Genomic DNA, 27,233 nt, shown 5'->3' on the forward strand with positions numbered 1-27,233 from the left:
TCCCTGCTTCCATTCCAGTTCAAGGACGGGTGACTTTCAATCACCTACCTGAAGATTCCCTTCTTGTGCCTGATGGTTGGGTGGGTGGGGGGGGAGTAACTTGGGGCATCCCAGTGTTTTTCAAAGAAAAGGGGCTGGAGATGGGAGATGGGGCTGGAGATGAGGCTAAGAACTGGAATTCAGATGCGCTGGATTTGATGTTGAGAGATAAATTTGAGATGAAGCTGTTGATGGCACTGGTTTTGAGGGCTAGGCCAGGGGGGCCACAGGTATGGCTGAAATTAGGGAGGGAGATGGAAATAGGGTGGAAAATGGCCTTCTGAGAGCTGATGTATATTAAGAACATGCACAGGGTTGGAGTGGAGGTTGGAAGGTGAGTTATGTCACAAGGAAGGGTCCTGAGGACTGAGGGTGGGTTTGGGGAAGGCAGTGAAGGGCCTTCTCCTTCCGTCTAGGTGGGTCCTGCTGCCTCAAAGTTCACAGTGGGTTCAACTCCGGCTTGGGCGGAGCCAAATCTGGGTCCCAGCTTGTCCTGAAAGCTCCACCCCCAAGCAGAGGGCCAAGCCCAGGCTGGGGGGTGCCTGGCGCAGCCTGCTGAGCCATTGGGGGTGGAGAGGGGTAGGCCAGCGACCGGGAAATGCTGAGGGCGCTGGGGGAGGGTGTCAGGGGTTAAAAGGCATGGGTCGAGGCTGAAGTTGGAGGCAGCTGGCTGCAGAAGCTCTTCACCCGGGCCCCTCGCCCAGGTAGGTTGCGCCTGGGGCCGGGGCTGGAGCGTTGGAGGGGAGGAGGGCAGGCAGGATGGAAGGGGAAAGGGGAACGTCGCTGAGTCAGGGAGACGAGGGAAACCCGAGGCTCAGCTGTAGCCAGGAACCTGCAGGGATGGAGAGCTGAAGCCGCAGGAAGGTGCGAACCTCAGCCCGGGACCAGGTGCCAGAGCCAACCCTGGGGGGGCCAAGGGACAGAGAGGGGGGCTGGAGAGTGCACCAGGGACCCAGCTGGCTGGAGGGCAGGGGTGGACCAGGGTTGGGGAGCAGCAGGCCAGTGCCCTAGGTGTGCACACCCCCCCCCCGACTTTGGGGAGGAGGTGCTGATTCCTGGGTGAGGGTTTTCAGGGTGAAAGGAGACTTACAGCTGGGAAGTTCAGGAGCAGAGGTAAGGGGGGGGTCAGAGATGGGGGTGGCCAGCCCTTCACGCCTCCCTTCAACTCCTCAGGCCCGTCCCGCCCCACCCCAGCCGCCATGTGGCCCCTGGCCCCGGTGATCGCCTTCCTGACCACGGCCCTGTCAGGCGGTAAGAATGCGCGGGGGCGGAGGCGCGGTGGCGAACCCCAGACAATGGTAGGAGGGTCCCCGTGGGGAGGGGGCGTGGAGGCCGCGAGCTTCGCCCCCGCCCACTCCGGGCAGGGTCCCGCGGGGACAGCCCCGAAAGCTTCCGGCTTATCCCTGAGTGACCTGGTTTCCCGGCTGGGGTCATCCCCCTGTCCCCGCCAGGCCCCTTGTCTGTCCGGCTCTGCGCTGGAAATCCCCCCGCCAGCCCCCCAGGTACCCCGCGGCTGCGCCTCCCACGCCCCCCGCCTCCCTGAGCCGGAGGAGCCGCGCACGCGCAGGGTCGAATCCTGCCGCGGCCGCTCTGAGCAAGTGCCCTCGCTTCTTTGTGCCTCGGTTGTTCATCTGTAAAATGGGAACGTACAGGGGCCGGCAAAAGTAGGTTTACAGGTGTTCCTATGGAAAATAATACGATGATTACTAAATAATGCTACAAGAGCAAACTCTGTAAACCTGCTTCTGCCCACCCCTGGATCAGTCCTTTCCACGAAAGGCTGTTGTGAATATTAAAATGAGGTAACACCTGTCTGCGCCAACTGCCCGGCAGATAGAATGGATGGAAAGCTGGTCGTCACTATTACTTTATTAGTACTATTCTCTATCCATTCTCAGCCCCTTCCAGAACCTTCCAGTCCTTCCTTTCATTCTTGGGGTGACCCCAGAACTACCTGATTGTACCCGGAGTTGATCCCCTCCCATTTAAGCCCTCTCTCCCACTCATGCATCATTCATTCAGACGATGTATTATAGAATTGTACCCCTGAAACCTATGTAATTTTATTAACCAATGTCACCCCAGTAAATTGAATAATAATTTTGTAGAACAACAGCTCTGCTTGCCTGGCCATGTGCCGAGTGATGTGTAAGCAGAGACAGAGCCTAGCGGGTGCAGACCTCATTCCAACAATTACCCAAATAATTAGTGAGTAATTAGTTACAATCCTTACAGGAGGGGATGGCTTCAAGGGGCCAAGCCAGGAGCCTAGGGATGGCAGCTCCCTGCCTGGAAGGCCCCCTCCAAGGACTAGACCCTTGAGCTGAAACCTGACGGAGGGAGGGGTCCAAGGGCACCTGGCACTCAGCACCACCCCTTGGCCTAGAGGTGGGGTGGATTGTCTCCTTTGGCTACACTCCCAGGACTCCTGCCCAAGTCCCCAGCCCCTCCTGGGTGCCCCGCCCTGGGCTAGGAGCTCCACATGCATTGGCTTGTGGAATCCTCAATAGCCTTAAGAGGTACATGAACTATAATTACTCTAGTTTCACAGCTGAAAAACCCAAGATTGACAGGAGAGTCCTGCCCCAAAGACAGCAGTGGTGCCTGAGTCAGAATCCTAACCCATGCCTGCCCTGTCCCCGCCCCCCAATTCTGGACTTCACGTCCTGGCAGTCCATCTTCATTATTTTAAACCTGATGGTCTGCTTAGAGTCTATTATTATTATTATTTAAATATATTTTTACTGATTTCAGAGAGAGGAAGGGAGAGGAAAAGAGAGAGAGAAACATCAGCCATGAGAGAGTCATTGATCGGCTGCCTCCTGCACGCCCCCCGCCTGGGGTTCGAGCCCACAACCCGGGCCTGTGCCCTGACCAGGAATTGAACCGTGATCTCCTGGATTCTAGGTCAATGCTCAACCGCTGAGCCACACCAGCCAAGGGAGTCTATTATTATTAACTTAAATGAAAGCATATTAAAAGTAAAGTTTATATCATGGTCCTAAGTGGAAAACTGCATTCTTTGCTATAAATAAAAGAGAAAAAGAAATAAATCTTGCACAATGAAATGAAAACAGTATGTTTATTGGGTTGGACCACCTGAAATCGTTAACCTTCCCCCAAACAGTAACTGCAGATGGTTCAACTTAAGAAATTTCAGGTTGCAGGCCGAGGGCTCTGCTCCCTTTGGGATTTATTTATTTATTCTGTTAGTCCTTGACCAAGGATATATTTTCCATCGATTTTTTTTTTTTTTTTTAGAGAGAGTGGAAGGGAAGGAGGGAGGGAGAGAGAGACAGGAAGAGATACATAGATGTATCCACTGGCTGCCTCTTCCCATGCACCCCCGTGATCAGGGCCAGGGAGGGGCTGGGGATCGAACTGCAACCCAGGTACTTGCCCTTGACCAGGAATCGAATCCGTGACCCTTTGGGTACTTGGGCCAATGCTCTACCCACTGAGCCACATGGGCCAGGGCATCCCTTTGGGTTTTAAAAAGTGAGTCAGCCCTGGCCAGTGTGGCTCAGTTGGTTCATTGTTGGCCCATGCACAGGGACGTCTCAGGTTCAATTCCGGGTCAGGGCACATGCCTGGGTTGTGGGCTCGATCCCCAGTAGGGGGCGGCAGGAGGCAGCTGATCAATGTTTCTTTCTCATTGATGTGTGTGTGTCTCCTTCTCTCCCTCTCCCTTCTTCTCCCTCTAAAAATCAATGAAAACATTTTTTTAAGTGAGCTCAGAGAGGATTAGAGAGGTGTTAAAAACATATCAGCACCATCGATAAAATCAGAATTTGAAGAGAACTGGGCAGTGACACGGTGTCTGAGGATGCAATTTGATGTTAATTATGCTTCATCCCGGTACCACCTAAAATGACCCTGTGCCCACCAATGACTTTTGTCCCCAACTTTGAGAACCACTTGGCTAATCCCACTGCTACGTAGGTGGGGAAGGGACTTGCCGGCCACGGAGCTGGGGCCCTCCTGCTGCAGCTAATAATAGCAACAGTCCCCACTTACTGAATGCAGTGTGTGTCTTAGATGTAATATTTTACTGAATGAGAGATGAAACTGTTCCCTACTTTATAGCTAAGATTGAGGTTGGCAGCTTGTAACAGGATCACCCAGCTGGAAAGCGGCAGATTCAGGACTGGACTTTCTCTGTTCCATTTTCAGCTGCTGTGTCCAGGGCCAGACACAGTGCCTGGTGCATACAACATTGGTTGAGCACCTACTGTGTGCCAGACACTATGTTAGGTCTAGCTCCATCCTGTCTCTGAAGTGCCCAATGTGGTGGTCGCTGGCCACTTGGAGCTTTTGAGGACTTCAAATATGACTGGTGTGGCTGAAGAGCTGATTTTTTAAGTTTCATTTTAATGGATCTAAATTTAAATAGCCCCCGTGGCTAGTTGGCTACCATATTGAACAGTGTGGGTCTGGAGAAAGAGCTGTTGAGAAAGAGGAAGCAGCAAGTGCAAAGGGTCTGGTCTGTTTGGGGAACAGATCCATGAAACTGGAACAGAGTGAGTGAAGAGGAGAGAGGTGGGAGGTGGGGTCAAAAAGATTAGCAAAGGTCAGATGATTCAGATTCCTGCAAACTTTGAATTTGGGAGTAGTTAGCCTATGGATGATATTTAAAACCATAGAGGAACCCAGTAAATAGGTATTAGAAAGATGGATGGATGGAGGGATGGGTGGATGGATGGATAGAGGGATGGATGGGTGGATGGAGGGATGGATGGATGGATGGATGGATGGGTGGGTGGGTGGGTGGATGGATGGATGGATGGGTGGGTGGATGGATGGATGGATGGATGGATGGATGGATGGATGGAGGGAGGGAGGGAGGGAGGGATGGATGGATGGATGGATGGATGGATGGGTGGATGGGTGGATGGATGGATGGAGGGAGGGAGGGAGGGAGGGAGGGAGGGAGGGATGGATGGATGGATGGATGGATGGATGGATGGATGGGTGGATGGGTGGATGGATGGAGGGAGGGAGGGAGGGAGGGAGGGATGGATGGATGGGTGGATGGAGGGATGGATGGATGGATGGATGGATGGATGGATGGATGGATGGATGGATAGAGGGATGGATGGATGGATGGATGGATGGATGGATGGATGGATGGATGGATGGGTGGGTGGGTGGATGGATGGATGGATGGATGGAGGGAGGGAGGGAGGGAGGGAGGGAGGGAGGGAGGGATGGATGGATGGATGGATGGATGGATGGATGGATGGATGGGTGGATGGGTGGGTGGATGGGTGGGTGGATGTTGCCTAGGTAGTTGTGGAGGTCCATCTCACTTCTACCTTTTGAAATCCATCCCCATGGTGAGATGAGAGAAAATGCAGGTGAGGGAACGCCAGACTTCTGCACATCAGAAGCATCCTCATTCGGTGAACTCTGCCTTCATCCCAGCCATGGAGGGTATGGCACTTCTATGGAAAAGGGCATTGTCATCTCTTTGCCCTGACTTATCTCCACTACTTAGAAAACAGCAACTCCCAGAGCCCAAGAAATGAATCATCAGTTCCTGGTCACCAAGGGCAAATTCCAACCCTCCCCCCAAGCCCAGGGACTCCACCTCCACACCTCCTCCTCTGCCTGAACCCCAGTTATTTAACATCGTCTCTTCTTTACCAGGCATCTCTCAGGAATATTCCAAGATTATCAATGGCACCAATGGGACCAATGGGTTTCTCCCAGGTGGCTACACCTGCGCTCCCCACTCTCAGCCCTGGCAGGCAGCCCTGCTTGTGCAGGAGCGGCTGCTTTGTGGGGCAGTCCTGGTCCACCCCAAATGGGTCCTGACGGCAGCACACTGTCTGAAGGAGTAAGTGGGGCCAGGGTGAATGGGGTAGGGTTGGTCATGGGACTGGGTGGGGAGTTCGTTCGGGTTGGGAGGGGAATGAGTGAGAATGAGATTTGGGTGGAGAGAGAGGGTTGGGGGTGGGAATGGACTCGAAGTAGAGGATTTGGATGGGACTGCAGTTGATGTGGAGGGAGATGTGTTTGGAGATGAGGAAGGTGAGCTGGGGAAGAGGCTAGAGCTGGGATGGGGCCTGTCGTCTCTAACCAGCCTGTTCCTGTGCCCGCAGCGGATACAGAGTCCACCTGGGCAAGCACGCCCTGGGGCACAGGGAGGCGGGCGAGCAGGTGAGGGACGTGGTCCGCTCTATCCCCCACCCCCTGTACCAGAGCAGCCCCACCCACCTGAACCACGACCACGACATCATGCTCCTGGAGCTGCAGGCCCCGGTGCTGCTCACTAGCCGCATCCGCACACTGCCTCTCCCGCACAGCGACTGCCTCCCCGCCGGCACCTGCTGCCGGGTGTCCGGCTGGGGCACCACCATCAGCCCCCGGGGTAGGTATCCACAGGGGTGGCCTGGGGTCTCACAGGGTGACCGGGGAAATGGGCAGATACGGGAGAGTAGGTTGGAGGAGGATTCCTTTATTTATTCCTTTATTTTTTTAATTTGTTGATTTTTAGAGAGAAGGGAGAGAGAAATACTGATTTGTTGTTCCACTTATTTATTCATTCATTAGTTGCTTCTTGTGTGGGCCCTGACTGGGAATCGAACCTGCAACCTTGACTACCTGGCCAGGACAAGGATTCCTTTATATATAAAAATGAAAATAAAAAATATATAGTTATAAAGAAACAAGAAAAATATAGTTACATATATTACATATAACATATAAATTTGTCTATATCTTATATAAATATAAATTTATAACTATATAAAGTTATGTTATATATACTTTATATAAATTTATAAATATAAAGTTATGTAATGTTATAGATCATATACTATATAGTTATATGTCTTTAAGTATATAAAATTATAGTATATTCTATATATTATGTAAATATTTATAAAAATATACATTATACCTCTTATATAAATATGCAAATTATAAAAATTAGATTTATTTTCTAAATTATATTTCTATATGCATTTATTTAAATATATTTGTATATAAGTTGTATATTATGAGTAAATATACTTAAATGCATACATAAATATATAATTTATAAAGTAAATATTTTGATAGGTAGTTATCAAATATAATAAAATGTAAGCAGCTATATACTCTGTGTATAAGTTATATATATGTGAACATAAAGTTGGTCTCCAGCAGTGGAGCCCCGTGCTGTCCCCAGGGCTCTCCCGGCCTGTTCTGTACCTTTCTGTCCATGCCCAGCATGCCCCATCTCTCCCCCCACCTCCCACTCTCCTGCAACTCTCTCCGTTGCTCCTGTGTCTCCCTATTTCTCCCAACTCTCTCTGCGTCAGTTCTCTCCTCTACCTCCCCATGTGCATCTCTTCTCGCTCAGTTCCTTGACCCGTCTCTCCCTCCACTTTTCTTTCCTTTCACTCTCCCCCCCGTTTCTGTCTCTTCCGTCACTTTCCCCCGAACTATATTCCATCTCTCCGCCCATCTCCCTCTTTCCATCTCTGTGTTCTGCCAACTCTCCTGTTGAACTCCCACCTCACGGCCTGTCCAAGACAGATGTCCCTAAGACCTTTCTCTCTCTCCTCCCCAGTGAGTTTTCCACAAACCCTGCAGTGTGCCAACATCCAGCTGCGCTCCGATGAGGAGTGTCGCAACATCTACCCGGGGAAGATCACACGCAACATGCTGTGTGCCGGCACCAAAGAGGGCGGCAAGGACTCCTGTGAGGTGAAGCCACGTGGGGCTGGGGGGGGCTGCCAGGGGCCAGGGTGGGAAGCCAGGATGGAGGTGGGGACAGATGCCAGAGGGAAAGGACTTGCTTCTAGCCTTTGGGGAACCAGTCTTTGTAAGGTGAGATATCCCCTAGCGTAGAAGGTCAAGACAAAAAGGAGTCCCCAGGGATGGCAAATATAATTCATCTTAAGCCTGGGCTTTGACTGACACTGGCTGCCCAGATCCTGGTGTTGACATGCCTCCGTGCCTGTCTCTCTCCACCTTTTACTCTCTCCCCACAAGTCCCTATCTCTGCCTTTGTTTGGCCTCAGCACGGACCCCACCTTTCTGTCTCCCCCACTCAGGGCGACTCGGGAGGCCCCCTGGTCTGTAACGGAGTGCTCCACGGTATCATCTCCTGGGGAGACTTCCCATGCGGGCAGCCCAACCGGCCTGGCGTCTACACCCGAGTCTCTCAGTATGTTTCATGGATTCAAGAAACGATCCGAGAACAGAAAACTCAGGAGCAGAAATGGACAAAGGGCCCACAATAAAAGGCGGGTCAACTTGCCAGCCTCCTTCCATCCATCGAGCCCCTGTTCCTCAGTTTGCCCAGCCCTTCTCTGCCCCTTCCAGAACATTCCACTTGAACCAGCGGTCCATGTTCTCAAAATGTCCCATCCCAACTGACATTGAGTTTCAAAAGCACTCAGTCCCTGCCAGCATCACAGTCTACCCAACGTTGTATCCCTGAAATACCTCAGTCCCCCGAGAGTCCCAACCCAGACATGTTCCAGGTCTCCCAATTGTTTCAGCATAAACTCAGCTCACCATCCAAATGTTTTATCTGTGAATGCTTTGATGCCTCCATCCCATCCCAATGACATTCATGTCCTGTGAATGCCCATTCCTGAGAACATCCTATACCCCTTCAGATACTTGTTCACTGCCAACATTCTAGATCCTTCTACGTTTGGTACTCAAGAAGGTTCTAGACTCCCATGACATTTCATTCTGAAAACATTCTCTTGTGCCCACAATCCTCTATGCTATGCCCTTCTGAATGGCATCACAGCTAACCTTGACCCTCATAACAGTTCATTCTCACATAGTTCTGGACCTCCCAAATGTCCCACCCCAACACACATCCCACATTCTGTCAACATCTTGCCTCTGGCAATATTCCCCGTCTCCAAATCCCCATGCCCATTCTAGGATCTAGAGCGATGGGCTTCAGTATCCCAAGGGGGGCCCCATGCCTGGACCCCGCTGTCCACCAGATATCCTGTCCATCTGTCTCCTCCAAGGACACCCTGTTCAATGCCCCCTACTATGGTTACACCTTTGCCCGTGACCCCAGAACACAATGGTCAGATGCTCAAGCCACCGGAGTGCCTACTTTGAACAAGTCATAAAACTCACCGCCTCTTTTCTCATTTGTAAAACAGGGCTTCTCATTTTCCCTCAGGGCACTGCTGTGAGGATAAATGTTGAGGGCTTACCACTATTATTTGTAAGGTTCCCTATAAAATACTACATTTGGATGTCAATAATAACCCCTTTGCTGAGTGTCCAAGGGTGTTGTATTTATTTATTTTTCTCAGCAAACGTATTCAGTGCTGACACTGAGTGTGGGTAAATATACTTTTGTTTATTTAAATGTTGGTACCTATCATAAGCCAGGCACTATCGTGGACAGAGGTTAATTAAATAGAACCTTTTGCTCTTGCAGAGCTTACTTTTTTTTTTGTAGGGAGACACATTATAAAGAAGGTGAGTAAAGAAATACATTGTCAGGCAGCAAAAAAGTGGAGTTGAAGGGATAGAAAGTTGCGTTGAAAAAAATAAAATAAATGAGAGGAAAAAAGGAAGTTGTGTTAGGGGAGTGGGTGGAGTTGCTATTTTAAATAGGATGTTCTGGGAAGAAGACATTGCACACAAAACAATACACAATTTGTTATAACATATACTAATAAAATTACATTGCGAATGTAGTAAATGCCACTGAACTGTGCACCTGGAATAGTTACTTTTATATGTGCATTTCATCTTAATTTTTTTATATATAAATATATCTATTGACTTCAGAGAGAGGAATCGAGAGGGAGAGAGAGAGAGAAACATCAATGATGAGAGAGCCACTGATCGACTGCCTCCTGCGATCTCGGGATCCTAGGTCGATGCTCGAACGCTGAGCCACGCCCGGCAGGGCTTAATTTTTTTTAATGGAGGGTTTGGTGTGTTTTTCTTTTTTCATTCCGAAGTGTTTCCTTTTTATTGATTTTAGAGAGAGAGAAACATCGATTGTTGTTCCGTGTATTTATGCGTTCACTGGTTGATTCTTGTATGTGCCCTGACCAGGGATCCAACCCACAACCTTGGAGTATCAGGAGGACACTAACCAACTAAACTACCAGGGTTTTTTGTTTATTTGTTGTTTTTTTAGCAGAAAACATAGAGGTTACTTTCCTTTCCTCAACCTCAGTGTAAGGCCTTATCTTAATTTACACAAAAATAAATACAATAACAAAAGATACCCAGTAATAGAGACGATAACAAGGACATAGAATAGCAAAGATAAGAGCAAAGGATACGCAATAATAAAAACAGTGGCAAAGATACACAATAGTAAAGATAGCAAAGGAGGGACAATGAATATACACAATGAGAGAGAACGGCCGCCCTGGCCGGGCGGCGCAGTGGGTGGGAGTGTTGTCTCCATGCACCAAGGTTCCCGCTTTGAACCAGGGTCAGGGCACACAGAAGAGTAAACCAGCGATAGAGCAGTTGGAGGGATTCGCTCCAGAACATATGCGACAGGGACTGCAGCGTGGTGAAGGCCAAAGCGGGGGAGGCGGGGTGGGGGGCAGAGGGAGGAGCGCCATGGGAAAGCCTGCAATAACGTCAACATTAAAAAAATGTAATTAAAAAAAACAGTCAGCCAGTGAACGCATTAACAAGTGGAACAACAAACGGGTGTTTTTCTTTCTCTCTCTGTCTGTCTCTCTCCCTTCCCCTTTCTCTCTAAATCAGTTTTTAAAGACAGCGGAAGGGAATGGAGACAAACAAGGAGTCTCTCGCACCCATCACCAGCTCAACTCTCTCTGCTGAACGATTACGAACCAGCTCAATATATGAAGAAACTTTTTTTCTTTTTAATGGCACGTGCTCCGGGGTGTTCTTGGGAAGGTGAATAGTGTTGGTGTGTGGCCAGCTCCCGAGAGAACACCGGGTACCGAGTGAGGGTTATTGTGTCAGGTGCCATTAGCACGGCTGCTCCCATTGATATAATTGTTGTGATGCCCCGTCTCCAAGGCTGCCGGTCCCGAGCCAGCTGCCTGGGGTGACAGCTGGGATCTGAGAGAGAGAGTGAGAGGTGGCCGCCCAGATCCTTCCTGTGGAACAGAAAATTAAAGACATACCTGAGCTGGAGACTGTGACCACCCACACCTTAAACCAGGAAGGCAGCCAGGTGGCGAGCTCTGGGCGGCTCAGCCTTTCTTCCTCCCTCCCTCTCCCGGGAGGCGAAACGTGCCGACCTTTTCCCGTGGCGACCTGCCCGGGGAAATCTTAATAACAATGGGGACCTGGGCAGTGGGAAATGTGTGAAGCTAGTGGTGGAGACCCAAAGAGACAGAAAAGCCAGGAGGGAGGGGTGTCAAAGGATTACAGCACTTCCAGACACTAGTCCAGCATGTGAAGCCCTTTTCATGCTCTCAAGGCCCCTGTTGGGGAAATGTCAGCTCCCCGGTTCACAGAAGTGCCCGCCTAGACTAAGGACAATTCACCAGTGAGTTGAACCCATCCGGGCTGATGGGGACACATTCCCGTACTCCCCCCATGGTCTCCCTTCAATCTGGAGGGTCCAGGCCAAGCCCAGTCACTGCCTCAACAGTGGGCCTTGTATAAGGAACTAGGCTGGACTTTTCAGGGCTAATGGGAGGATTTGAGTTCCTCACCCAATTCCAATGTGTGGGGTGGGGTTCCCCTACTTTACCCAGCAATTCTCGCACACCAGCTGGGTGTACTACAGTTGAAACTCAAGTCAGACGCAGTCTACCAGGAGAGAGTCAGATCCCACAGGCTGAGGGCTCAGTCCGACAAGACCGCCCCCCACCCCATCCCACCCGGTGTCAGATGCCAATCAAAGTCCAGGTTGTCACCTTGATTCTGACGGCCAGCTGTAAGTCTGACCCCCCACCCCTCTTGGGTTCAATTAATTTGTTAGAGCAGCTCACAGAACTCAGAGAAACATGTTACTTACTAGATCACAGGTTTATTATACAAGGATATAACTCGGGAACAGCCAGATGAGAGAGATGCGGAGGGCAGGGCCTGTGGGAGGGTGTGCGTAGCTTCCATGCTCTCTCCAGGGGCACCACTCTCACCAAATCTCCATGTGTCCACCAGCCCAGAAGCTCTCTGAACCTGTCCTCTTGGGTTTTTATGGAGGCTTCATTACATAGGCTTCATTGATTAAGCCCTTGGCCATTGGTGACTGATTCAACCTCCAGCTCCTATCGCCTCCCCAGAGGGGGAGGTGGGGTGGGACTGAACGTTCCAACCCTCTAATCACATGGTCGGTTCCCCCAGGAAACCAGCCCCCATCCTTAGGTGTTTTCCAAAAGTCACCTCATTAACCTAACAAGAGATACCTTTATGCTCTCTTCACTTAGGAAATTCCAAGGGTTTTAGGGGTTCTGTGCCAGAACTGGGATGAAAACCTAACAAATTTCTTTTTTTCTTTAGAAAGTCTTTTTTTTTAATGGTATTTTTCAAATTTTTTTTTTTTTTTTTTTTTAAGAGAGAGAGAGAAACATCAATCAACCTCTTGCCTGGGACTGAACCTGAACCTGAACTTGGCCATGTGTCCTGACCGAGAATCAAACCTGCCACCTTTTGGTGTATGGAACGATACTCCAGCCAACTGAGCCACACCGGCCAGGGCCAAACATAGATTTGTTATTATAAATTATATCACAGGGGACAATGGCTTTGAAGCCAACCTTTGATTCTAACAAGTTCAACGATAAGGTGAGAGAAGCAGACAGGCTGTGGGAGGGTTGAAGAGGCAGGAGACCCAGGTCAGGCTTTTTGGAAGCAAAAGGGACTGGGACCCCAGGAGCTCAGGAGACAGGTTTCAGAGACAGGGAGCGAGTGGGTAGTTAAGACAATCCTGGGAGCTGATGGGATGTCTCAGAAGAAACAAAGGAAACTGGGTCCTAGATAAGATTGGACTCCTGAGGGTCTGAACCAGGGGACTGGGTGGAGGTGGGGCCGCCACACAGACAGAGTGGGGTCTGAGAACAGGCCGATGGGGGACAGAAGGTGAGCCAAGTCTGGGTCATTCAGGAAGCTGTTGGAGGCACAGGCCTGAAGCTGGGGAGAGGCCTGAGAACCAATCTGCCCCACTGACAGGTGACAGGTGAAACTGTCAGGTATATGCAGGCTTAGGATGGGGCCTGGGAACACCCTTGTTTGTACAGACACCTGTGAAGGGAAAAAAGGCCTATTCATGCAGGAGGCCAGGAAGGAGAGTCAACAAAGTAGGAGGAAAACCAGAAATGCCTGGCGTCCGGAAGCCGGGAGAGGAGCGGGTGGCATGTGGAATGCTGTGGGAAATTTGAGTAAGAAAAGCACAGGCGGGTGACCACTCGGTTGCTCAACATGAAAGTCTGTGGAAACCCAAAAAGAGTGTGGCCACAGGGTGCAAGCAGTGAGTAGATCTCCAAAGGGATGTTTTGCTGGGAAGGGTGGTAGGAAGACAGGGTTGTGGGGCTGATCTCAGAGTGTTTGTTGAGTGACTGAATGAATGAGCAGAGAATCGAATGCGAGAGGTGGAAAGATAGACAAAAGAGAAAGTTGTAGCATCAAGTTGTAGCTGATATTTCTTCACATCCAAGGGGAAAAAAGATTCTTGTCATCTAAGTCAGCTTCGCACATTTTTTATAAAGAAACTAACTTTCTCTGTCTGACTTAAGTCACTTAGCGTGGTACCCTCTAGGTCCATCCATGTTGTCACAAATGGTAAGTTTTCGTTCCTTTTTTATGGCTAATATTCCATTGTATAAATGTACCACATTTTCTTTCTTTTTAAAAAAAAAAAATTGTTTTATTGATTTCAGAGAGAGGGAGGGAGAGGGAGAGAGAGATAGAAACAGCAATGATTGCCCTGCCGGGCGTGGCTCAGCGGTTGAGCATCGACCTAGGATCCAGGCGATCAGGGTTTGATTTCCAGTCAGGGCACATGCCCGGGTTGCGGGCTCAATCAGTGACTCTCTCATCATTGATGTTTCTATCTCTCTCTCTCCCTCTCCTTTCCTCTCTCTAAAATCAATAAAGATATATTTAAAAAAAAGAAAAAAGAAAAAGAAAAAGAAACAGCAATGATGAGAGTGAGTCATGAATCGGCTGCCTCCTGTGAACCCCCTAGTGGGGATCAAGGCCGAAGCCCAGGCTCATGTCCTGACCAGGAATTGAACCTTGATCTCCAGGTTCATGGGTCGATGCTCAACCACTGAGCCACTCCAGCTGGGCTGGGCCACATTTTCTTTATCCAGTCATCTACTAATAGACACTTAACTGCAATTAAAAAATTAAAATTAAAATTGAAAAAATAAAATGCAAAGAAAAAAATTTTAAGAGCTAGAGAGATATTTATTAATTATTTGTAAAAGAGAGCATGAAGCATAAGATACAGACCTTAACTTCAAGGAACTTCCATCCAGAGCTGCGCTGTTCAGTATGGTAGCCACTAGTCATTGTGTGGCTCAGTTGGTTGGGCACTGTCCCATGTACCAAGGGGGTGCCATTTCGATTCCTGGTCAGGGCACATGCCTAGGTTTCAGGCTCAATCCCCCGTGGGGCATGTGCCGGAGGCAGCTGATCGATGTTATGCTCTCACATCAATGTTTCTCTCTCTCCCTCTCCCTTCCTCTCTGTAAAAATCTATTTAAAAATTTTTTTAAATAAAATAAAAAATAAATTGATAAGGATAATTTTGATAGTGTCTACAGCTCACCTACCTGACATCCCCACCCATCTTTGTTAGCATGTTTGATGATCCTGAGAGGAAGCTGTGTGTAGATATTTAGCTTCCTCCCAGCCCCACTTTTCAAATGGGCCCACCAAGGTCAGGACCAGCAAGTGGGCTCACTGGCCCTCAGTGAGTCATGGGATGCGCTGAATGTTCGACCCAGTCTGTATGATTCCAAAAGCTATCCTCTTGCCCTGGCGGGGTATCTCAGTGGGTAAGGGCATCATCCCGATACACCAAGGTGGCGGGTGCGATCCCCATTCAGGGCACATACATGCATAAATAAGTGGAGCAACCAATCCATCTCTCTCTCTCTCTCTCTCTCTCTCTCTCTCATCAATCAATTTTTTTTTAAAGCCTTTCTTTGAAACCTGCAGGAAAGGGCTCACATTCATCTGTTCACACAAGGACTCAGTCAGTCAGTCATTGGTTGCTTCATATATTTGGATAACAATGAACAACACAGGCTCTGGAGACAGCCTGCCTGGGTTCAAACTCCGGTTCTGCCACTTGCCAGCTGTGTGCGTGACTTCATCTAGTGGTGCCTCAGTTTCCACACCTATGGCCAGGTGGCGGGGTGGCGGGTTCAATGACGATACCCAAGAGTAAAGTGGGAGGCTTGGGACTGGAGAGCCCCGAGGGCTTCCTGGGGGAGTTGACAAAGGTGCTCAGAGCTACCAGCCAATCCCTGCTCTCTGCGCCTCCAGCTACTAAAAGTGGGAGTGGCTTTAACCAGAAGCCACAGGCTGCACCTGTGTGTCAAAGAGAACCACGAAGCAATCACTCCTCACCCCCACTGCCCTCAGTCCCAGGCAGCTGCTAGTCTGCTTTCTGTGTCTGTGGAGTTGCCTGCTCTGGACATTTCAGATAAACGCAGTCCTACAGCATGTGGCCGCTTGAGTCCATTTTTGGGGGGGGAGAGGGGTGTTTTCTCACTCAGCCTCATGTTCCCAAGGTTCATCCATGGTGTAGCATGTGTCACTGCTTTATTCCTTTTATGGCTGTATAATATTCCACTGTGTGGATGGAGCCCATCTCTCCATTGGTGGACCTCAGCTTAATGTGCGTGAGGGCTCTTAAGTGATGAAAATGTTCTCGAATTAGATTGTGGTGATGGTCGCACACATGTGAATGTAGTGGGATCCACTGAATTGTAGATTTTAAAATGGTTCAAACGCCGGATTTTATGTTATGTGAATTTTACTCAAAAAAAAAAAAAAATAAAGGCAGAGAGAAGGAGAGGGAGGGGGGAGTGGGAAGGGAGGAGACTGTGTTGGATCCATAGTTGTTTTTTTGGGGGTGGTGGTGGTTGTTTTAGGGGGGCAGGTTGGCCAATATTTTAAGTTGGGAAACATCCCCACATAAATCTGAATTTCCTGCTTTTCTGGAAGCGTCAGAGGATTGGGCAACGCTGGGCCCAGGCTCCAGAAGGGCAGCTCCTGATGGAAGCTAAGTGTGGCTTTTATTGCATGTAAATTGCATCCCAATAAACCAGATCTCCCAAAAATCCACCAAAAGGGAGAGGCTGAGTTAGGTGGTTTCGGAACGAATTAAAAGCTGAAGTTTTGTGATTCTGAATTCAGAGGAAAGGAGACCTCAGATCACACAAGAAAGAGAGGCCGCTCCTATCTCTCTCTCCCTCCCCCCCAACCTCCCATCTCTTTCTCAGTGGAAGCCCTTATGCAAAGAAAAACCTTTTGTGGAATTAAGTAAATTGGCCTCACATGTATAAGAAGGCCTGTGCTGCTTGAAGCTGGGAACCACGTTGACTGTGCGTTTGAAAAATGAGCCCTGGCCAGGTGGCTGGGTGAGTTAGAGTGTCGTCCGGATACACTAAGGTCACGAGTTTGATCCGCAGTCAGGGCACACGCAACACTCAAGCAACGGATGCACAAATATGTGGAACAACAAATTGACGTTTCTCCCCACCCCCCAAATCAATAAGTAAAATTTTTTTAAAAAAAATTCAGTTAGAATCAGACTTTCACAGAGTTTGGAAAACCTCTCCTGTCTCTTCCTGCCGCCTCCTGTGAAATCCCTTCCTTCCCCGGGCTCTCTCTGCCTTAGTTTCCCTGCCTCTCACTTCCACCCTCCTGACCTTTCCCTGCACTGCATGGGGAGGGGCCCGGGTGTCCTTGCCCCACCCTCCCTGAGCCTTCGTCACTGGAGTCGGGATTAGAACCCAGCTCCCAGGTCACCTTGAGTCACCAGCTGGAAGGGGCGGGCTGCTGGCTGGCTTGGAGAAGAGGGGAGAAGGTGTGGGGCAGGGTCTTCCCCCCACAGCCTTCCTGGGTCTCTCCCCTGCTCCCCCTTCCTCCCTTCAGCCCTGAAGCCCAATTAAGTGTCATTAGAGTGAGGAAGAGTTTGTAGGGGATTAGGGGGTGCCCCACCCCGTGTCTCTTACCCTCAACCAGGAAATGGAATGGGCTGGAACAAAGAGAGTTAAAAGCTGTGTCAGCTGCTGACCTGGGACAGACGGACAGAAGGAGGGGGAAGGTGAGGCAGCATGACAGGCGGCTGAGAAGCCAGGTGGACAGTGGGAGCGTTGGCTGGCCGGCAGGTGACAAGATAGGCAGGTAGGCTGGCAGACAGACAACAGAGCACAGGCAGGCTGGGACGTCGACAGCCACATGGAGGGCCCAGCGGGCAGAGAGACAAGGTGAGGAGGGGGCCTGCAGCCACTGGCGGGGGTGGCCGCGGGAGACTGGCAGGGAGAGCGAAGGGGCACCCCCTCCTCTTGGAGCCGACGTGGGAAGGGGGAGGGAGGGAGGGGCTGGCTGACAGGGGAAGGGCCACCTCTGAGCACCCCTCACCTTTCCCCCAGGACCTGGAGGTGGCCAGCCGTGGGGACCAGCATCTTTTTGCTCCTGTGTATTATTGGTGAGTTCCCCAGGGCAAAGGAGAGTCCCCCCTCTTCCGCAAGGGGACCCCCATCTCCCCAGCTCGGCTCTGGCCCAGCCTGGCAGGGAGGCAGGGAGGGGCGTTGGCTCTGTGCCTCCACTTACCTCCAGCTCCCAGGGCCTTCTCACCCCTCCTGTATCTTTTGACTCATCTCCCTGCTGTCTCCCCGTCCCTATGTCTCTGTCCTTCCTCTCTTTCTCTGCATCCGTATTTCCCCTCTGTCTTTAAGCATCTCTCCGTTTCCCTTTCTCTTCCTCTCTGTATCTCTTGAGTGTCATACTGTGTATTTTCGTCACTCGTGTTCCATCGCTGGGTGTCTCCCTGTGTCTGGCTCTGTCTCGGGGTCTCCGTCTCTCTCGCCTCTTTCTCTCTCTGTATCTCTCTTCCTGTCTCTGACCCACAATCTGTGGGTCTCTGACCTCACCTCTCTGGCCCCTTCCCCTGTCCTCAGGGCTCAGCCACGGGGCCTCCGAGAAGATTTATAATGGCACGGAGTGTGAGCCTCACTCACAGCCTTGGCAGGTGGGGCTGTTTGAAGGTGCCAACCTGCGCTGTGGGGGGGTCCTCATTGACCGACGGTGGGTCCTCACAGCCGCCCACTGCAGCGGCAGGTAAGCCCCCTGTGTGGGTCGCTTTTTGGGGTGGGCAAGGAGGGTGATGAGAGGAGAGCCCTGGGGGTAGGGGCTCACAGGAGGGAGCGTCAAGGAGAAAGGAAATGGTCCTGCCGCAAGAGAGCCTGAGGTTAGACAAGTAGGGCTTTTTCAGCAATGGGCCTGGGTGGGGCTGGCTGAGGTGCAGCGGGGTGGAGGGCAGGGAAGGGTCTGGAACCTGCCCACCCACCTCCCCTTATCCTTTCAAGTCCCACTCCCTTTCTACATGGCATCTGTCGCTAAACTCAACCACTTCCTGACCCTGGCTGGGCCCTGGGCCCACGTCTGACCCAAACACTTTGTGCATCCTCAGTGGTCCCATCTGTAAAATGGCACGATGGGGCTTTCTAGGTCTGACACTCTGGATTTTATGCGAAAGGGAAGTTTCGGACACAAAGAGATGGGGAGATTTGGGAACAGGGAGAGACACAAGCAGGACAGAGAGCGTTCACTCAGTCGACAGCCCAGGCAACCTCCCAGGTGGTGGGGACAGCGCAGAGAAGAATGAATACTGACAGCTGCCCCTACCCCTGTGGGCCTCACCAGCTAAGAGAATCAGAAAGGGACACAGATGCAGTGGCGGGGGGGGCAAGGGGGGGCTGCGGAGATGGAGATAGAGACCAGGAGTCTAAGAGACTGAGAGAGCATCCGAGACAGGGAACGAGAGCAAGTGAACAAGGAACCAAGATGACAGACCAGACGGAGGCAGGAGGGCCTGGGAGCCTGGGGGCAGCCACCCGCTGAGCCAACAATGTAACCCCAGCAGGTACTGGGTGCGCCTGGGGGAGCACAGCCTCAGCCACCTGGACTGGACAGAGCAGATCCGGCGCAGCGGCTTCTCCATGACCTATCCCAGCTACCAGGGAGCCCAGAGGAGCCACGAACATGACCTGCGGCTTCTGAGACTGGGCACCCCCGTCCTCCTGACCCGCAGCGTCCAGCCCCTGGCCCTGCCCACCACCTGTGCGGCGGCTGGCACCGAGTGCCACATCTCGGGCTGGGGCACCACCAACCGACCATGGAGTAAGGGGGCTCTGGGGTCAGGGGTCAAAGTGGGCAAAAGTCTGGGTATAGGGCAAGAGTTCAGGAGTCACACCATCTCGGAGGAAGGATCGTTAAAGGGTCAAAAGGGTCAGGATTGTAGTTTGGGGTCAGAGATGATGTTGGATCAGGTTCTGAGAGTCAAAGCGGTTAAGGGGTTGAATCTGGAGTCAGGAGTCATGGGTCAGGGATGTGGTTAGAGGTCAGAGTGCTGCCAGGGATCATCAGACTGGAGCAAAAGGCATATATAAATGGGGCCATGAAGTCATGGGCCATGGACTCTGGTGGTCAAGGTCGCTGACGAGTTGAAGTCATGGGATCCACATGTTGCAAAAGCTGGGCACAATCTAAGGATGGAAACCAGGGGTCACTGGTCTGGGATTGGAAGCCATAGGGTTTGGGGGTGGAGCCAGAGACTAGGGGTCATGGAGTCAAGGTTCGAATAACCTAGGATCAGAGGTCACTTTGGAGTAGAGACCAATGGCTTAGAGGGTGCAGAACTGAGGTTGGAGCTCAAGGTGAATACAAGGAATACGGGTTCGGGAGACAAGATGTGAGGTCAAGTTGGGATCAAAGGATGATAGGATTGAAGGTCAAAGGTCACAGTCGCTGAAACTGAAGGAGGAGGTCAGGTCTGTGTTCATTGAACCTGAGGTTGGAGGGACAAGGAGAGTCTAGAGTTATGCACTCAAAGTTAGAGGTTAAAGGTCAGGGCCAATGGACTGCGGTCAAGGGTCACTAGGAAATAAAATCATAAATCTAAAATTTGGAGGTTCAAGGATTACAGTGGAGGTCACAGGGAGGGGATGGGGTGCAGATTTGGACTGAGTTTCCTTGAGAGGCACGTGGCTATGAAGGAGCCTGCAGCACCCATCTCCCCCCCCCCCCCCAGACCCGTTCCCAGACCGGCTCCAATGTCTCAACATCACCATCGTCTCCAATGCCGATTGCCGAGCCGTGTTCCCCGGGAGAATCACGGACAACATGGTGTGTGCGGGAGGCAACCTGGGAATGGATGCCTGCCAGGTGAGCAGATGCAGAACCAGCGGGCATGGGGGGCTCAGGCAGGTAACCTACTGCCTCTCCGGTTCTGAGTCTTCCCCGTACCACCCTCCAGTTGATACCGGCCCAGGTGAGACTCCAGGATGGAGGCAGGAAAGGGGGCCCTAGGGCTCTCTCACCCTCAAACTCTGCTACCCTGCCCTTTGGGCCCTCTAGAGGGGAGGCCTGCCCCTTCCTGCTGGCCAAGGCCCCAGCCACTGTCCTCATGGAGTCCCGCCCTCCTTTGCTGGGACTGATTATTTGTGCCCATACTCTTCCCTCATTGGTCAGGGCCCAGCCATTGTCTTTGAGGGAACTCTACCCTTGGTGGACTCCCGCCCACCATCCCTGGGTTTGGTGCCTAGAGCCATGTGCCCTTCTCCATGGTCCAGCCATTGCTGTTGTCCTTCCAGAACTTGGCTGTGCTCTTTCTCTGATGACCAGGTTGGAGCCACAGTTCTCAAGGCCCAGGAATGGGTTGGGGAGAGGAAAACTGGAACAGGATTTCTCCCATTTTCAGGCCATGCTCATTTCCCCTTTTCCTTCCAGGGTGACTCTGGTGGCCCCCTGGTGTGCGGAGGAGTCCTTCAGGGTCTGGTGTCCTGGGGGTCTGTGGGGCCTTGCGGGCAAGAAGGCATCCCAGGAGTCTACACCAATATTTGCAAATATGTGGACTGGATCCGGGCTGTCATGAAGAACAACTGACCTGCTCCTTCCGCCTCCGCCCTCAGCTTGGGGCCACTCTGAGCTCCAACACCTCCTCCATCGTCAACCCCAGCTCTCACTCTTCTTGGTCTGAGGAATCGTCTTCTCAGAACTTCAACTCCAGCCAGCCCTTCTAAGACCCATGGTTCCGGGAGGAGGGAGTATCTGACTATTTGGAATAAATACAACTGGAGAAGGGGTGATGTCTGTTTATCTGGTATCCCCGTGCTGGTTGAGGTGGAGGGGGGGCTCATTCATTCCCCTACTCACAGGTGTAGAAATAGAGATCAGAGAGAGTGGGGGTTTTCCCTCAGGGGTCACATAGGGATGGTGTAGAGAAAGTTACTTATATCAATAAAAATAAGGAACATTTTTCTCCATCTGACACAACAGGAACAGTAACCAAATGCTTATAAGGTTTTCAAGAGCCCATAAGCATAAGAATCTGAAGAAGGGTAAAAATTACTGGCTGCAAAATACCAAATGACAACTGTGAAATCAAAATTCATGACTACTTAATTAAATGGCTATAAAACGTAACATTCCTCCAACTAGCCAATGGCAACTTGGTTCTGCTGGAGTGGAGCATGGGTTATATTTAATGATTTAATGTGGGATGTGGGTTGGTCTTCCTGCTGTTGATCATGGAAGGTGGGAAGGCAAGAGGAACTAGCCTATGTCTTAAAATAGTCCTGCCCACCCCCTTGGGGTCTGTCATCACTGCCTCTCCAGGAGATGCAAAGAGAACCTCTCCCTAGTGAATGGAAGAGGAATTTGAGGTGTGATCATGACAGCCGTGGGAACATCTGCTGAGAACCTACTGTCCTTGGCTGTCCTGAAGTCCTTACCCCAACCACCCAAGGCAGGGCTGTCACCCCCAGGTCACAGATGAAGAAACTGAGCCTCACTGGGGTGGAGTCCCTCGTCCTACGTCACCATGGTAGGAAGAGGCAGAGCTGAAGTGTGGGGCCAGGGCCGGCTGCTGTCAGAACCCAGGCCTACCTGGCAGTCCTGCTCCGCATCTGGTTAGGGGAGAGAGGAGGGCAAGACAGGGAGGAGATCCAACCGATAACAAGCTTGAAGAAGTAGGGATTGTCACTCGAGGTGGCTCAGATTTGAGAAGTCATCGGACCCAGGCCACACAGTGAGTAAGTGCCACAGCTGGATTCCAAGGACGCTGGGGTTCCTGGCAGACTGGGAGCAGGAAGAGAGGGGCAGAGGGGAGGGTCGGCAGAGGAGCCTTGATTTCCCATTCTCGGGCCTTGATTCCCACAGGCCCCGACCTGCCTCCCCCACCCTTCTGTCCTGCCCCTTCGCCCGGCAGCAGCCCCACCTCTTCGACGCCCCAGTTCTCCCCCTCCTTGGAATGGAGAAGGGAGGGGCCCAAAAGGAGGCCAGGGGCCCACCTGGGCTCAGGCTGTGGGGAGGGAGGGGCAGGCCCAGGAGGAGATGAGGGGTTTAGAGACAGAGGGAGGGAGGGAAGGAGACAGATGGAGGGACAGAGGCAGAAACAGACCCAAACAGGGATAAAGCAGGAGCAGGAGAGGAGACCTGCGGGGACTGGCAGATGAAAACAGAGACAGACGGACAGAAAGGCACTGTCGCACAGACGCACCAAGAAATGACACGCGCACAGAATTACAGAAAGGCAGCTGGTGACGGATGAAGAGAGCAACTCAGAGTAAAAGGGCAGGATGTAGACAGATGGATGCACAGGGGAACCTGAGAGGAGCAGAGAGAAGAGGGGCTTGGAGAGGTGACGGAGGCTGACGGCGGGTGGCAGCGCCTGCCTGAGGCCCAAGGCCTGTCTGGGTAGGGCCCCCTCGCACACCCCGCCCCCAGGGCAATAGGCAGGGCTAGGAGGCCCAGTCATCCGGGCCACCCCCCTTTCGCCTGCCTGCCTGGTGCCTCTCGCTCCGGCCCAGCCTGCCCCAGCCTGCCGCAGCTGCCACCACCACTGTGGGCCCCAGGAGCCCCAGCCCCAGAGCCTGTGAGTCTGGGAGGGAAGGGAAGGTCCCACTCCAGGTGGTACCCGACGGAGCGCACCAGGCCTCCTGGGCCTCAGCACCATTTCTCCCTCTGCTCTATCTTTCTAGGCTTGGGTGGAGGTTCTCTGTTTCTCTCTGCTTCTCTAGCCAGCTGCCCCCAACCCCAGTGACCTCTGACCCCAGCTTCTGTCCCTGAGCCCAGCCCTCCACCTCTACCCCCGCTGGCCAGGGCAGCTGAGGACACTGACTCTTCCTGTGCTCAGCCCTGCCCATCTCTGTCCAGGTGCCCGTCCAAGGGGTAGGGGTGCAGCAGGGCAGGGTCCAAAACACCATCCCAGGCGGACCTGCCTCTGCGGCCCAGGGAGCCCGTGAAGGGCCCACGTCACCCTGGGTGGTTTCCGAATGATGCCAATCCCCATTATCCTCCTGCTCCAAGCTGTTGGGCCCTAGCCAGGCCTCAGGTGGGCACAGAGAAAACATTCTCCAAAATGAACCTCAGAGGTTCGGTGGTTGACCTAAAACAAGGCAAAGCCTCTCCCAGCCATCCTCCTGGGCTGCCAGGAGCTTCTAGCTGAGGTCCGGTCCCTCCAAGGCTGCCCTCCGTCCCCAAGGTTCATTTCAAGGTATCCGAGGCTGGGGTGCTGTGAGAACCAGGGGGTTCTTCAAGCCCTGTTGTTTCTCCCTGGGGACCATCGGAGCAGGAGCAGGCGAGGGAGACGGGAGAGGGCACGAGCCGACCTGCGATCTCCCCATAAAGCGAACTGGCCCCTGTACTTCCTTGTTTCCAGAAGAACCTGGGGCCTGCCCTCCCCCTGCTCCAGGCCATGACGATTCTGCAATTAATCATGCTTGCTCTGGTGACAGGTACGGTGGTGATGGGGACAGGTAGGGGCCTCCCTCTCACACCTCTAGCATCCCCCAACCCTCTGTGCCTGGACGTGGACAGGGCCGATATTCAAAATACAGACTAACCCGGAGGGCGTCTGAATAGACAAATGAGCCATAATGAGGTCCTGGAGGCCCTTGGCTTTAGCAGGTGTAAACCCTATAGATGCTAGAATGGGGAGAGGCCCAGGGGGGTCCCAGGGGAGGGGCCAGGGTCCCCGGGCTGGAGTGGGAGCCATCCAAAGAGCTCAGGGCAGTGGCTATTGGCCAACCGCTATGCCAATCATTCAATGCAGTCATCCATACAGTGCATCCCAGAGAGACACCAGGCCGGGGAACAGATACCCGCCCTCTGACTCCCCTGGGAGCCCTCTCATGCCTGAGCCCCCTCTTTTGCCCCCACCCCCTCCAGGGCGTGTAGGGGGAGAGACCAGGATCATCAAGGGGTACGAGTGTCCTCCTCATTCCAAGCCCTGGCAGGTGGCTCTGTTTCAGAAGACGCGTCTGCTCTGTGGGGCGACCCTCATCGCCCCCAAATGGCTCCTGACAGCTGCTCACTGCCGCAAGCCGTGGGTGCGGGGGCTGGGGAGGGGATGGGAGGGGGCTGGAGTTGGAGAGATGCATGGGAGGGGCTGGGGGATGGGGAGAATGTGAACGGGGGAGAAAGGTGGGCACACAGGTGGGGTGGTTAGCATTGGTCGTGGGAGGCCACTGGGGATTGAGGAAGGAGAGATGGGTGATATTGGAACTGGGACGAGGTTGAAAATGGGGCTGGAAGCTGAGTGGGGATACAGTTTGGAAGGGGACTTCCATGGGACCGGGGGTGAGGTTGGAAGTGGAGGTGGAGGTGCACTCTTGTCTCCCCACACCACCACCCTGTGTCTCTCGCCCCACCTCCCGTCTCTCCCTACCCTTCCATCTCTGACCACCATCTCTCCCACCTCAGCCAATACATAGTTCACCTGGGGATGCACTACCTTCAGCGACGGGATGGCTGGGAGCAGACCCGAATGGCCACGGAGTCCTTCCCCCACCCAGACTTCAACAACAGCCTACCCAACAAAGACCACCGCAACGACATCATGCTGGTGAAGATGGTGGCACCAGCCATCATCACCTGGGCCGTGAGGGCCCTGGCCCTGCCATCACGCTGCGTCACCCCTGGCACCCGCTGCCTCATTTCCGGCTGGGGCACCACGTCCAGCCCCCAGTGTAGGAGCTCCACGGGGGAACGTGCTGGGGGGCAGGGTGGTCATGATTTAGTAGAAGGACATAGGAAACCAGAAGAATCTTCCCAAATGAGTCACAGTGATAAAAGAGGGGGCTATATTGGGGTGCCAGCAGTGGGATCAGGTGAAAGGAGGAGTGGAAAGTAAAGGTCTGGGGCGGGGGGAGGTGGAGACAGAAATTTGGGTCTTGCAGGGAAACAGATGGGAAGTTCAGTCCCTGATCCATACCTGCTGTTGTAGGATCTTGGGCCAGTGGCTTCACCTCTGTCAACCTTGGTTTTCTTCTCTGTAAAATGAGAATAATTACACCCACCTACCAGGGCTGGATTAGAGATAAAGTATATAGAGCAACTAAGAATTTACTCGATAGCTGTTGTTACAGGCAGAGAGATGAGTTGGCTGTCAGCAGGCATGGGGACTGGATTCAGAGCAAGTTCCCAGGTGTTGGGTGCAGAGCAAGCCCTGCAGTGTAGGGCACTGAGCCAGGAGGCTCTCGTGCTCCACACCCCTTCCTGCCGTTTCCACAGTGCACCTGCCCCATACCTTGCGATGTGCCAACATCACCATCATCGATCACAAGGAGTGTGAGAACGCCTACCCCGGCAACATCACAGACACCATGGTGTGCGCCAGCGTTCAGGAGGAAGGCAAGGACTCGTGCCAGGTCAGAGGGCAGGGCCTGGGTCTCCAACCTCAGCTGTGTCTTCATCTGCACCCACCATCCCTACCTCTTCCCTCACACCACGCCCAACACCTTCCCCTCTTCCAAGGCCTCCCGTCCTCTCTGACTGGTTCTCTCCCCCCCATCCCCAGGGTGACTCTGGAGGCCCTCTGGTGTGTAATGGGTCTCTTCAAGGCATTATCTCCTGGGGTCAGGACCCATGTGCCGTCACCAGAAAGCCCGGTGTCTACACTAAGGTCTGCAAATACGTGGACTGGATTCGGGAGACAATGAAGAACAATTAGCCGGGACCAGCTCACCGTCCTCACCTACACCCCCACGCCTACATGGCAATGTGGTTCCTGTTCATTCTGCTCCCAGTGAAGCCTGAGCCACCACCCCTTTCAGTACTTTCTTTGGGATTCCTTGACTAGCTAGATGTTGGAACCTAATAAACAACTCATTGGAATTAAAGAGCCCTGGGTTCAAATCCAACCTCGCATTAACTTGTGACTCTGGGAGTGATTATTAAGAGCTGTTTGGTTCACTGTGGTATCCCCAACCCAAAGACAGTAGTGGAACAAGATTTCAATAAATATTTAGGACGAATCTCCTGCCTGCTTACTGAGTGCCAGCCCTTGGCTAAAGGGCTCTTAAATGTATCAGTTCACGTACCCCAGTTAACGTGAGGTCGGTGCTACTCTTATACCTATTTTGCAGATGAGAAAACTGAGGCACCGTGAAATGAAGTTACTTGCTCATGGTAACACAGCCAGTAAGTAGAAAAGCAAGGAGTCTGAAGCAGGGCTGATTTCTTAACTACTGAGCTGTACTGCCTCGAGACTCAGTTTCCTTGCCTGTAGAGTCCCGAGTGCAAAAAGTACCCTAGCACGTGAAGCCCATCTGCGCGCGCAGAGAAGACTGACTGAAAGGCAGCCGTCATTGTTTTGTTCCCAACCTCCAGATAGGTAGGTAATTCACTGAGACCTGCGCAGACCAACACGGTAGCCACTAACCACATGTGGCTTTAAATTAAAATTACAGAAAACCAGAAGTGTCATTCTTCAGTCCCACTTTAGCCACGTGTGGCCTCATGGAGAAGTCGCCAGGCAAACAGTCCAGCACCCAAGGTTCCTTTCCAATATTCTGCTACGCTGGCGGGAGAGGTAGCTGGCATGAGGAGGAAGAGCCCAGAGCTGGAACTGAGGCCTCCTGGCTGCTAGGCAGACTGGCTGTGTGACCTCCCGTGAGTCACTGCCCTCTCTGAGCCTCCCATTCCTCGCCTGAAACCAGGGAGTTGGCTGAGAAAATGCGGACGCCCCTTGCAGCCCGTGATTCACGGGCCTGCTTGTCACCTGGAAACACACGGATGGCAGG

General features: G+C 52.4%; 3 protein-coding genes across 4 annotated transcripts; all 3 read left to right on the forward strand.

Annotated features, from left to right (window-relative positions):
• Nucleotides 1-1,238: 1,238 nt before the first annotated feature.
• Nucleotides 1,239-9,288, forward strand: KLK13 (kallikrein related peptidase 13; the record flags this gene model as incomplete). Its single annotated transcript, XM_081120020.1, has 5 exons — nucleotides 1,239-1,290; nucleotides 5,689-5,878; nucleotides 6,144-6,412; nucleotides 7,598-7,734; nucleotides 8,085-9,288. 5 exons carry the CDS (start codon nucleotides 1,239-1,241, stop codon nucleotides 8,271-8,273), a joined length of 837 nt encoding a protein of 278 aa, XP_080976146.1. The 3' UTR covers nucleotides 8,274-9,288.
• Nucleotides 9,289-17,299: 8,011 nt separating this feature from the next.
• On the forward strand, nucleotides 17,300-21,291 carry KLK12 (kallikrein related peptidase 12). The gene is made up of 6 exons (XM_081120022.1): nucleotides 17,300-17,414; nucleotides 17,580-17,635; nucleotides 18,108-18,267; nucleotides 19,070-19,329; nucleotides 20,240-20,373; nucleotides 20,938-21,291. Exons 1-6 carry the CDS (start codon nucleotides 17,386-17,388, stop codon nucleotides 21,091-21,093), a joined length of 795 nt encoding a protein of 264 aa, XP_080976148.1. The 5' UTR covers nucleotides 17,300-17,385; the 3' UTR covers nucleotides 21,094-21,291.
• Nucleotides 21,292-22,056: 765 nt separating this feature from the next.
• Nucleotides 22,057-26,410, forward strand: KLK11 (kallikrein related peptidase 11). 2 transcript variants are annotated; one of them, XM_081120027.1, is made up of 6 exons: nucleotides 22,057-22,241; nucleotides 23,870-23,945; nucleotides 24,379-24,535; nucleotides 24,913-25,178; nucleotides 25,723-25,859; nucleotides 26,009-26,410. In XM_081120027.1, the coding sequence occupies exons 2-6, from the start codon at nucleotides 23,906-23,908 to the stop codon at nucleotides 26,159-26,161; spliced, it is 753 nt and encodes a 250-aa protein (XP_080976153.1). In that variant the 5' UTR covers nucleotides 22,057-22,241; nucleotides 23,870-23,905; the 3' UTR covers nucleotides 26,162-26,410. The 2 variants fall into 2 exon arrangements, with proteins under 2 accessions (XP_080976153.1, XP_080976152.1); XM_081120026.1 differs by lacking the exon at nucleotides 22,057-22,241 and adding an exon at nucleotides 23,000-23,083.
• The last annotated feature ends 823 nt before the right edge of the window (nucleotides 26,411-27,233 follow it).

Source organism: Miniopterus schreibersii (genome assembly GCF_964146895.1).
Source record: "Miniopterus schreibersii genome assembly, chromosome: 18".
NCBI lineage: Eukaryota > Metazoa > Chordata > Mammalia > Chiroptera > Miniopteridae > Miniopterus > Miniopterus schreibersii.

What these genes read in the sequence shown, in the direction of transcription:
- KLK11 (XM_081120027.1), top strand. Translation starts at nt 23,906, where the DNA reads ATGACGATTCTGCAATTAATCATGCTTGCTCTGGTGACAG. An exon ending in CATGCTTGCTCTGGTGACAG is followed by an intron (nt 23,946 to 24,378) that starts GTACGGTGGTGA and finishes CACCCCCTCCAG; the next exon opens with GGCGTGTAGGGGGAGAGACC. An exon ending in CACCACGTCCAGCCCCCAGT is followed by an intron (nt 25,179 to 25,722) that starts GTAGGAGCTCCA and finishes CCGTTTCCACAG; the next exon opens with TGCACCTGCCCCATACCTTG.
- KLK12 (XM_081120022.1), top strand. Translation starts at nt 17,386, where the DNA reads ATGGAGGGCCCAGCGGGCAGAGAGACAAG. An exon ending in GCCGCCCACTGCAGCGGCAG is followed by an intron (nt 18,268 to 19,069) that starts GTAAGCCCCCTG and finishes ATGTAACCCCAG; the next exon opens with CAGGTACTGGGTGCGCCTGG. An exon ending in CACCACCAACCGACCATGGA is followed by an intron (nt 19,330 to 20,239) that starts GTAAGGGGGCTC and finishes CCCCCCCCCCAG; the next exon opens with ACCCGTTCCCAGACCGGCTC.